Source organism: Larus michahellis, chromosome 8, assembly GCF_964199755.1.
Source record: "Larus michahellis chromosome 8, bLarMic1.1, whole genome shotgun sequence".
NCBI classification, from domain to species: domain Eukaryota; kingdom Metazoa; phylum Chordata; class Aves; order Charadriiformes; family Laridae; genus Larus; species Larus michahellis.
The window spans coordinates 18,960,022-18,972,125 of record NC_133903.1 but is presented as its reverse complement, the minus strand read 5'-3'; the positions used below and the strand labels follow the sequence as shown (position 1 = coordinate 18,972,125).

General features: G+C 43.2%; 2 protein-coding genes across 8 annotated transcripts in view; one reads left to right on the top strand and one right to left on the bottom strand.

The window, feature by feature from the left end:
• IFT140 (intraflagellar transport 140) overlaps nucleotides 1-12,104 on the bottom strand; it is a 94,065-nt gene that overhangs the window by 34,589 nt on the left and 47,372 nt on the right. The gene's annotated exons all lie outside the window — the stretch shown is intronic.
• The window catches only part of TMEM204 (transmembrane protein 204), a 29,208-nt gene that overhangs the window by 13,494 nt on the left and 3,610 nt on the right, over nucleotides 1-12,104 (top strand). The window contains exon 2 of the mRNA XM_074598782.1: nucleotides 3,617-3,772. Coding sequence (XP_074454883.1) covers nucleotides 3,617-3,772 — 156 coding nt within the window. The remainder of the gene's footprint in view (nucleotides 1-3,616; nucleotides 3,773-12,104) is intronic.

Here is a 12,104-nt window from a genome sequence, read left to right as displayed (position 1 = left end):
AACAGGACATCCACCAGGTTAACAGGAAAAGTAGGAAAAAAGCCTGACTAAAAGTACACAACTTTGCAATGAATATATTTCATTTAGTACCCAGCTGGGAGACACATTTTAATCAGGTTTCTAGCCAAGACTCCAAACATCTATGTCTGTAACTATTTCTGCATTTACTCTTTATATTTAATATAGAATCATAGAATATCTCAAGTTGGAAGGGACCCACCAAAAGGATCATCGAGTTCAACTCCCTGCTCCTTGCAGGACTACCTAAAAATAAACAATATGACTAAGAGCATCCTTCAGACGCTCCTTGACCTCTGACAGGCTTGGTGCCATGACTACTTCCCGGGGAAGCCTGTTCCAGGGACCAGCCACCCTCTCAGTGAAGAGCCTTTTCCTAAAGTCCAACCTGAACTTCCCCTGGTGCAGCTTCATTCCATTTCCTCGTGTCCTTTCACTGGTCACCAGAGAGAGATCAGTGCCTCCCCCTCCGTTGCCCCCCTCAAGGAAGGTGCAGGCTGCCATGAGGTCACCCCTCAGCCTTCTCTTCTCCAGGCTGAACAAGCCAAGTGACCTCAGCCACCGCTTGTAAATCGTGCCCTCGAGGCCTTTCACCATCTTGGTCGCCCTCCTCTGGACACACTCTTATAGTTTGATGTCCTTCTTGTACTGAGGTGCCCAAAGCTGCACACAGCACTCGAGGTGGGGCCACACCAGTGCAGCATCAATCCCCTCCCTTGCCCAGCTCACGATGCCGTGCTTGATGCACCCCAGGACATAGCTGGCCCTTTGGGCTCCCAGGGCACACTGTTGACTCCAGTTCAACTTGCCATCAACCCAAAACCCCAGATCTCTTTCTGAAAGGCTGCTCTCCAGCCTCCTGTCCCCCAGTTTGTACGTATAACCAGGATTACCCCATCCAAGTTGAGAATCCGGCACTTGCTCTGTTAAATTTCATACAGTTGGTGATTGCCCAGCTCTCTGTGAGGCCTCTCTACCCTCGAGGGAGTCCACAGCTCCCCCTAGTTTAGTACTGGCAGCAAACTTACTTAATGTACATTCAATTCCTGCATCCAGATCATTTATAAAAAACATTAAAGAGCACTGGCCCTAAAACTGAGCCCTGAGGAACCCCACGGGTGACTGGCCGCCAGCCTGATGTCACCCCATTTACTATAACTCTTTGAGCCCAACCCATCGGCCAATTGCTCACGCAATGTATGATGGACTTGTCTCGCTGCGTGCTGGGCAGTTTATCCAGAAGGATACTGTGAGAGACAGTATCAAAATCTTTGCTAAAATCCAAACCCACCACATCTACTGACTTCCCTTGGTCAACTAGATGGCTGGCCTTGTCATAAGAGGGAATGCAGATGGTTAAGCAGGACTTTCCCCTCATTAACCCGTGCTGGGCAGTTTATCCAGAAGGATACTGTGAGAGACAGTATCAAAATCTTTGCTAAAATCCAAACCCACCACATCTACTGGCTTCCCTTGGTCAACTAGATGGCTGGCCTTGTCATGAGAGGAAATGAAGATGGTTAAGCAGGACTTTCCCCTCATTAACCCGTGCTGGCTGTGACCAATGACTGCCTTGTCTCTCAAGGGTTTTTCAATAACTCCCAGAACAACCTTCTCCATAATTTTACCAGGCACTGAAGTGAGACTCACAGTTCTGTAATTACCAGGGTCTTCCTTCTTACCCTTCTTGAAAATTGGGACAACGTTTGCCAGCCTCCAGTAAACTGGGACCTCTCCAGACTCCCAAGACCATTGAAAAATAATGGAGAGGAGTCCCACGATGACATTAGCCAGCTGCTTCAGTGTCCTGGGATGGATCCCGTTGGCCCCAATAGATTTATGTGCATGCAGCTGGAGCAGCAAGTCTCAAACAAGTTCAAGGTTGGCTGGGAGTTTATCATCCGCCCCAGTCAGGGCCTTCCAACACAGGGAGCCAGGCGTCCCACAGCGTCCCACACGGCGTCCCAACGCCCATCACTGGTGCCAAAGACAGAGGCGAAGGCGGCATTAGATGTCTGTGCCTTGTGTATGTCCCTATGTGTGAGGTGACCAGCCTCATCAATGTTATCTCTGGTCCTCCTTTTGCTGTTAGCGTATTTTAAAAAGCCCTTTTGTTTTCCTTCACAGTGCTGGCTGGCTTGAACTCTAATCAAGCTTTGGCCACACGCATTTCTGCCTACAGTGGCAAACAGCATTCCTGTAGCCCTCCCGTGTCACCTGCCCTTGCTTCCAGTGGCCATGCACTTTCCTTTTCTGCCTAAATTCTAGAAGATCCCTGCTCAGCGAAGCCGGCCTTTGCCCCGCCTGCTTGACTTTGGACACTGCGCTCTTCAGAGATGGCTGTTAAATAGTGACCAGCATTCACGGACCCCAGTACCTTCAAAAGCAGATTTCCAGGGGACCCTACTGACTAGCTCCTTCAGCAGCCCCAGGTCTGCTCTTCCCATATCCGTGGTCGAAGTTTTGCTGGCAGTTTTTCTCCTATCGCCAACGATTTGAAACTCAACTACTTTGTGGTCACCATGACCACGCCAGCCACCAGTCACCACTTCGCCCTCAAGTCCCTCTCTGTTTACAAACTACAAACCTAGGAGGGCACTTTTCCTAGTCGGTTCACTCAGTACCTGCACCAAGAAATTATCTTCATTGTGCTTCAGAAATTTTCTGGACCTGTTTGTGTGCACTGTATGATATTCCTAGTTGATGTCTGGGAAGTTAAAATCACCCATAAGGCCAAGGGGCAGTTGATTATCCCTTAAATCCTCGTAGAATAATTCATTGGTGTCCTTGTCCTGGCTGAGTGGTTGATAGCAGATACCCAAAACAACACCCACTAAAATATATATATGAACTAATATATATTTTTTTAAAAAGTAACTTTTTACTTATAGATGTAAATTATGCCATAACACCTCATTCAGAACTGCCACGTGTTGACATCATTGTGATTCTGTAACCGTTTCCCTCGTTGCACAGATAGAAATACAAGGGTCTCTCCAGTGCATCCAAAAGATTAATAAATGTTAAAAGAAGAAAAAGTTAAGAATCCACTATACAAAGCTTCCTTAAACCAATAAGATGTTAGCATTAATATGCACAGGATGTTTTCTAGGACAGTACAGATGGACGAGGTGAAAAGAAATCAGGGTGTTACAGATTTGTCTTTGGGATGATTATCGGTTTAGGGCCTTGAAAACCTACTTATGAACTAAGGTTCCACTTCAACCAGTGCCACACAAACGCAAACCAAACACCATTCCTGCCCCAAACAATTCTGGCTACTAATTATAGACAGAATCTTCCCAGGGCAAAAGTCGAGCGCCTCCGGTGAGCCATCCTTGGAAATTAGCTGCTTGTTTGATACAAATTGCTTTGCACTGAAGCAACAGTTAAGGGATACTGTGTACCTAAAGGAAAGATTCAAAATCCTTTCTTAATCAGACCATGGGGAACGCAAGGGACTGCTGGAAGGAGGAATGATGTCTGAGAATCATTTTCTATGGACTGACAAATTTTACCTACCTGCTTGAGACAGGATTTTCCTTTTCCCCAATTTTGTATCGTTTTAACTTTATGCTTACTTCTTCTGTTTCCCTAGTGCAGTTTGACATGATGCGTGCCTGTAACCTCATCGCCACTGTTGCTCTGACCGCTGGCCAGCTCATCTTCGTCCTGGGTCTGATGGAGCTACCCATCATTTCCCAGGACACCCAGTGGTGGGAGGAGGCCATAGCTGCCGTGTTCCAACTTGCCAGTAAGTCCACTTGTTTTTACTGATGGAAAAATGCTTAGTCTCTATTAAATCCAGGTGGAAAAGAGTTTCTTGCTTTATAAATCTTTCAAGTGACACAAAGAGCAAAAAGGCCTACATCTAAAAGTAAGCTCGTTGTCTCTCAAAAGCTCTCGCCATGAGATTCTGCAGTACATGAATAGAGCTTTTATCTTGCGTATATCAGCAGGGGTCTTCTGCCAACCAAGAAAAACAAGCCTTTATTGTTTCCTATGAAACCAGGAAGGCAAACATGAAAGAAAGAAACTGGATGCAATGTAATCCCACAATTTATCAGGACAAAATATACTGAAGGAACTGTCTGTCAGCAGAGCAGGACAGTGGAGCAAATTTTTGAAGTCTTGCTGAAACATGATTATTTGCTTTTAGTTAACTGAATTTTACTCAATGACCATCAGCTGGGTTTTGACAGACAGATACGCCTGCAATCTAGCAAAGAAAACCAAAGTCAGTTCCTAACATTGCCTGCTATTCCCACCGCAATTCTCACGGACACAGACTGTCTACAGAAATGAATGAGAAAAGGAGGAAATGGTTTTATCACAATTCCATACTGACAGCATGGCAACAAACTGTAAAGATTTTGCAATGATACCTTCTTTTACTACATAAAATAAGTCACTCAGGATTCATTACACCAAGAGTCCAAACCTAAAAGATATCCACGCATGAAACTGTCATTAATGGAGTATAACATTCAGGCTCCTTACAAGATTGGATTAAACATATATCATTATTATTGTTAACGTAAACAACAGGTTATAATAGAGTAATGCAATTTTATTTTAAATTTTCGTTTCAACTTCAAAACCTCAGAATATTTAGAATGATATAAACCTATGGAGACCTCAGGTTCACACTGCAGCAAGATCAGAATGCAGCCTAGGTCATTTAAATCTGGTCCTCGCAGCAATAAATACCCATTAAGGATGAGGAACCTGAAATCCAAACAAGAGGAGGAGGGGACTGCAGAGGTTCTGTAGCTCTCAAAGCATCTGATCCAGCAAGACCCTCATGCATCAGATATACAGCCTTGGCATACCAAGACCTCCGTGCAGCCTCTTCGTGTACACCACGGTCGTTGTAGCTCTGGGTACCTGGATAGTTCTCCCCGATCACCGGTGTGATGCCTGCTTTACTCTCACTCCCATCCTCCCCAAAACCCTGCATGTCTGTTTTTCCCAGAGAGGAAATGCATTCTGGCCCTGGTTGGATGTGTTGTTTCATTGACAAACAGCACAGTGGACAGCCGTGTGCCTTTCTTCTATCAAGGCTGCTAATTTTAGACTGGGGTTTTTTTGTGTGGGTTTTTTTTTTTCCTTTTTTTTTTTTTTTTTTCCTGTGCTGGAGTCTGTTTTAAACACAGTCAGAGAGAGACTGAAGGGCGCCAGGATATCCCGACACAGGAGAAGGAAATGCCTGCTATTACCTGTTATGCAAGCTGAACCTTGAAATCCCCAGTGCTGGGAGGGGAGAGGGGAGGAAAGCCAGAGTCAGAACGATTAACAAAACACTAACGAGAATGGCTGAAGAAGCTGTTGAATCGAGGAGTTCATCTGCCTGCCTGTGTTCAAAAGGTGTGAAGAGATGGATCTGGCAGCTCATGACAGTTACAAAGACAGACGTTGTGCGATATGAATCGGAGGTCTCCTGTCTGCAGAAATACTGCGATGACTTCGGTGGCTATCCCTGCCCCCCTTCCCCACCCCCCTTCACAGTCACACCACACTCTCCTTCACTGTCATCAGGTGGTTTTCTGCCTTGCAGTCAGTGACGCAATAATCATTTTACATCTCATTACCTTAATGAAAGTTTTATGTTTAAACACGTTCCTTCCTAATATCCATAACAACCAGCTGGAGTCTTCTGGCATATATACTTTTGAGAGAAGTTGTCACATCTGCCATTATTCCAATATAAAACAGACTTCTTGTAGACCTCCCTAGTTGTGCAGGGCAGTGGTACATCAACTGCTGAGCACCCAGGTAATCAAGGGTCTGCACTCCCACGATGGGCGGTTCAGAGTACAGCCTGCACCGACAAAAGAGGCTGCTTCCTCTTTCACAGAGCCCAACGCGTGCTCTGTAATGTTGAGCTACTCAAACTGGCCACAAAAAATCAGCCCCATCCACCAAATTCCCTGAATTGGACCAAGGTGACAGGATTTTATACATTATGGCTGAAATGGCTTTGATATCAGACAAAACACATGTGCAAAGTGATCAAGTCCAGCACTTCTGTTACTCTGACGAAGGCTTGCTGCTACATCTAGAGACCAGGATTTCTTTATTGAAGGGGAGGAAAGAGGCCATCCCTTATCCTACAAGCCACGAGTAATACTCAGCCTCTGAGCCTCCACTCCGAGAAGGTAACCTCTCATCTGTTTTCAAAGTAAAGTAGACATATTTGGCAAAAACATCAGAATAAAGCTTGTATTTAAAAGCACTTTGTCCATGCAGAACAGCCCAAAAGAAATCACTGTGATGCTCTCCCCTATTTCACTTTAAGGGTTAAAGCCAAAGTACTCCAGGCCAGACAGATCATTTGTGTGAGAAGAGCAAACGATATTTAAGAATGTACATACTTAGATCTTATGAAATATTTCTTGAGTACTGTCCAGGTAATTTCTATTTATTACACTTTCAAATACATTACCGAAAACACAAGCACCCACCTCCTGTTTTTCCCTTTTCAAAATCCAAAGGATCTAGAGAATTGTTCTGCAATCGCTCGTCCTGCCAGTAATTTCAGAGAAAATTATCTTGAGTCATGTCCCCTCTAATTCCAACTTCTGTTTCAACTCTAAGTTTCATCCTGGAACATGCCAACAAGTGCTGAAGACAACTGCAACGGTCACCGGCAGAACGAAATCTAATACTATGGAGGAAGGCTTGAAGATATGGCTCAGAATCACAAAGTCAAGCTACAATTTACTTATTTTTAGTCAGAGTTTACCCACTATAATATTATGTGCGGGTTTCAATAGTTTCCCAAGGTCCGAACAAAAGTCCATTTTGGTTTAGAAAACTAAGCATACTGAGTTTTATTTTCCAAACCCCCTCACAAGTTCAAATCAACTCTCGCTGATCCCACTAGAACTTGCAATGACTCCAGGCTCCACTGCTTTTTCACTTCTGCACCTGCACAAGCATTTGACAGTCATTCAAAAAGGATGGACCTCTGACAGAAAATAAAGCCCCAGGAAGCAAAGAGGAAGGAAAGAAGAGAGGAAACAGCATTGCTCCTGGGACAGCAACGGGATTCACACAGCTCCAAAGCTCAGCAACCTCACACCTCCCAGTTAACAGGAAAGTGAACTGTTTGCTTTGGAAAAAGCACGTGGTGAAAATGGAACCTGTGCTGTATGTGGAATTTTGTGTCAGTGCTCAGAAACTTCCCTCTAGAGCATTTTGGGGTTTCTGGTTTTTTTTTTTTTTTTTTCCAAGGAACTGTTACAAACTCCCTGTGCTGAATATAGGATGAATAACAGAGCTGACAGAAGAGTAGGTGGAAACGGAAATCCATACTACCAGGATCAGGAATATTAAACTACTACAAGCAATAACCTGCCAGGCCCGATCAGACCTTAAGGGAGTCTCTGATCTTGTACAGTGGTGATTATCACAGACTTTAGAGTGAAATGTTAGAAATATAATGGGGAAGATGCGGAATAAGACATCCCTTACGTTAGATCTCATCCTAGTTTCTGGAAGTCCAAGATAAAACCTGAATCATAATGGTTAGTATTCTTGATAATCCGTTTTCAGCATTAAATTACTTGAATACGTAACATCCTGAAGATTAAAAAGTTTTGCGGGCCTTTGCGAGCTTCTTATTTACAGCCAAATAAATTACAGTCTCACCTCTCTTGAATTTCAAACACTGCATTCCAGCTTTTCCTACCGTGTTTTTCTGCTGATGGTGTGTTTCACTCCAGACCCCTACTGCATCACAGGAAACCTGAGTTCATGCACACTTTCACTCCTGTGCTATTAAACCTAAATCAAACAATTGTTCGACCGTTTACCTTCTCTCTTCTTTCTGGGTACTACAACTTTAGATTGGTTGACATCCAGAAAATCTTAATGCAGAATAGACCAGCAAAGCCGCCGTTGCAGAATATCGCTGAAGATATTCACAACAGCGCTGTGATCCTGATTTCTGTATGACTTCCTTCCACCTTTTTCCTTCATGACACCCTCAAGCCAGATCTGTTCTAAGATGAAATCTATGGAGTTGTAAACCTAATACTTCCTGAAAAGGAAGCAGCTAAATGAGACACTGTAAATAACCCAAAAATCATAACAGAAAGAGAGAGCTTGACTGCCTGATTTGTGCTAAACGTTTTCATTATTTCTCATTTTCATTTCACCTCTGTGCCAAACTTGCATGTTCTTCATGCGGACTGCAAACCTCACAACAGTGATCTTGTTTTCACACATTTGCAAAATGAACGACATTTGCAAAGATCTTAAAATATGGAAGCCTATCCCACTTAATTTGACTGAAGTGGTTCACGTGAGCAGCTGAACCAGTGAACTGGGAAGGGTGGTAGCTCACAAGAAGCGCGTTGAACTCTTCAATGGGTATAACCGCAGCAGGAAGATCTGTGTCAATTCTTCATGTCTAAACACTGATATGAGCAGCAGGCTACGTGTTGTAGCATCTCAATGTCAAGGGCACGTATTCTGATTAGAAATACGGTAACAAATCTATTAGCAGATGAATACCATTTGGATACGCAAGTATAAGGAACGTGCTTTATGACAGACACAGTGTCAGAAATAACGCAGAAAGAAGCGGGTGAAATGAAAAGCTCTTCAACTCAAATATTCACTTTATGGCTTACGAACATGCATATTATATATACATGAAGCTGTCTCCTAAAAGAGTTTGAAACGGAGTTGCTTAGCTAGATCTGCAGTTATCCAACTCTTACCCTTTGATGTGTCAGGAGATGGACGGAGCACTTGAAAAATGGAAGCAGCTCATCCTTAAAGACAAAAGACGACCACTGAAACTTCCAGGAGGATCACTTGTCAATGACTGCTTCTCTCTGCACAAGTTGTTTTCGCAACAGACTACAAGACCTCTTACCTGTGTCTGATAGGAAGTTAATGGGATCAAAAGCAGAGCTTTCGTTGACTCCAGCTGCCCCTGAATCTGCAGTGCCAAGCAATGCTCGCAGCTGACTTTCAGTGTGAAAGTCTGCACATTTATCCTTATTTAAACAGCTGCTCAACAGGAATTATGTCTAATTCATAGGGAATGGCTTTTCAACCTTCAGTTCAAGGACTGGCATCATTTCTAAGGAAACCTCCAAAAGGTAACCACAAAAAGCAAATTCACTGTCAGTAGACCTAAACGTGTTAAACCATGCCCTGCACCTCCCGTTGAAGATTTCCATCCAACATAAAGTAGAATTCCCTGCCTTACACTGCTAAATCTCCCAACCTTATCAGGTTAAAGACAAAAGGGACTGAGAAACTCCAAGACCGCCAGAAGCGGAAAGCCACTGTAATTCAGTAGCGAGAAGTGAAGGCCAAGAGGGTCTTATTGCCCCCGAGAAGCTTTGCTACTCATGACTTCTTTAATTTAAAGGGATGTTACACTCTACTAAAATCCTTGGAAAGAAATTTTTATGGTACTCAACAATGTACAACTGAAAACTCAAAGGCCAGAAAAGTCTCTGTGGCATTATAAAGCAAAACAAACATACTTCTACAGCTTTCAGCCTGGTACTACAACGAAGAGCACGCAACTATTACAAGAAGTTCCACATCTGCCTTGCACTGTAGCAACTCTCTTTTGTGCCAAGCTGACATAGGAAACGGTGTAAATGATTAAGTCAATTAACACAGGTTCAGCAATCACACTTTGGGAATCTGTCTCACTCTGATAAATACAGTTGAGCTCCTACAAGCAGCTTTTTCAGGCTTGTGACTCGCTGCAGCTAAGTCATTCCCTGTACATGTTTACGGGGTACAGAGAGAAGGAAGGTGAAAAATTTCCCCTCCTCGTTTGTAGTTTTGCTGCGCAAGCGTGGGCTGTGAATTCTGAACAAGTCTGGCTGCTCTATTTTCATTCTTCTCCCTCTTCCTGGCAGCAAGAGTCATCCCATAGGACAAGCTGTAAAGAGGAGGATTGTTAACTCCCAATATGGATTTTCTACCGACCCAGGAAAAGCATAACGTAGATTTCTTCAACTCAATGTATTAATAAAAAGGAGGAATGCAAACCAAGGGGTGTCTAGGGGGCGGGGGGGAACCAAACCAAAAAACTATCACAGAAGAAAAAAAAAAAAACGACTATGAGAGTTCTTTTAAAATGCTAAAAATCTGCAGTTGGCTTGCGGCCAGCTACAGTCAAACAGGAAATTCAGTATACAGATCTGAAATGTAAGTTCAAAAAGTAACATTCTCCCAACCCGCCCCCACTCACACGGTCAGTACTGTCCCAACCAAAAGTCTTCCTAGTGAATTTGTTATCTGTTTCCTTCCCCAACGGAAAAGCCCCCCCATCCAGGCTTGTTTTGCTACAGATGGGAAACAACTAGAGATAAACAGCAGCTCTATGGGAAAATAAAGTACTTTAAGTAATCTCATCGGGATTTTTAGTGAAGAGGTGGCCTCTGTGCAGACTTTAGACAATACACAATAAAAAGATCTGAAATGATTGACGTACATAGTGAAATTAATTCATGGAAAATCAGCCATGCAGCTAAAAGGCTTGTCATTGCTACAAAACAGAAACAAAAACCAGATGAAAATGTTTAATATTTCCATAACTAACTTTAAAGAAATGTTTCCCATTTGCAGCCCTCCTCAAAGTGTACTGTAAATTAAGAGCTCAAGAAGACCGATGGCATGTAGGGCAATTTTCTGGTTACTTTTCATAGAGATACCTATGGGAAATGGTTCGTGACACCAGCTGTCTCCCTCCAGGTATTTTATTGGAATACTGAAACTAAATTCAGACATTGATACTCAATGTCACAAAAATCTATCTGAGAAGTGAAAAGTCACCACGGTTAGTTTTAGTGACGGAGACAGAAGCTATTCTTAATACAAGGTTTGTTTTTATAGGTGTACTTCTAACCGTTCTGAATAGAGAGCCAAATCCTGCATTGGTATTTACATCACCGCCTGAGCTATACCCACATTACACAACCATCAACAGGAGCAGAATTCCAGCTCCATTTCCCTACGCCTAACTCTCACCAAAGAGGTACAGGAATTGAATATTTAACAACATTCAAAGGCAGAAAATTAAAATGTTGTCAAGGATTTCCTAGTGCTAATAACACTCACAGTGAAGGCAGTAAGCAAAACAGGAGATGCCAATATGAGGAAAATAGTCTGCTTTAGCTATATTAGTAAAAATAAAACATTAGTCAAACGTCAGCATCATTCTTTCCTTACAGAAGCTGAGTATTATTGCATCAGTACAGTAGGGCTTGCAACCAAATGGTACGTACATAATTATTCATAAGATTTCATCCAAACTAGGAAGACACCACTCCTCAGATACAGCCATATAACAGAGGAATAAAAAAAATTTTTTTTTAAAATCTACCTTCTCAAAGAAAGAGGAACCCCTGAAGAAGGCCCAGGCTGGCACAGAAAAGTGAACTGAATGTGTTTGCCCAGTCGTTTAGAGACCAGACTTGCTGATAAACGTTCCATCTCAATTCTTGGCTGGGGTACAAGAAGACCACTGTAAGGGCAAGGAAAACAAAAGTAGGACGCTGGAACACTTTGCTTTAAGAAGCCTAATGTTGATTAAGTTATTACTGACAAAATCTCTCCAAGTAAACTTCGGGGGCTTTCACACAACATCTTTACAAAAGCAGCATTCATCAAAATTTAAATATCATCCCATGCAAACTCAGTCTTTTTGGATCACTACGATTTCCTCACCCTTTGCTCTCGAGTTCCTACATTTACAAATCCAGTATCAGGCCACGATAACGTGAAATAAGAATGCTGGAAAATAACGTTCACGGCGACATTTTTATTCTGGCACTCACACTGGCAGAACTGTAAAACTAATTGTGGAAACTCTACAGTAACATGCTTCCAACTCTCCCACCTCTGTCATGTTTTTCTCTCTTCTGAAATGTCAGTTCCTGTCTAGCCTGCAGCAAAGTATTCCCAACAGATCCTACAAGAGCTCCAGTGACTCACTCCTGCTCTCTGCCAAGCGGGGAGCTCTCAAGCTCGTTAACTCCCAGTTCCCCCCATGCTCAGACAGCGGCACAGAACGGCAGAAGGAGAAGAAGCCTCTTGTACGACTG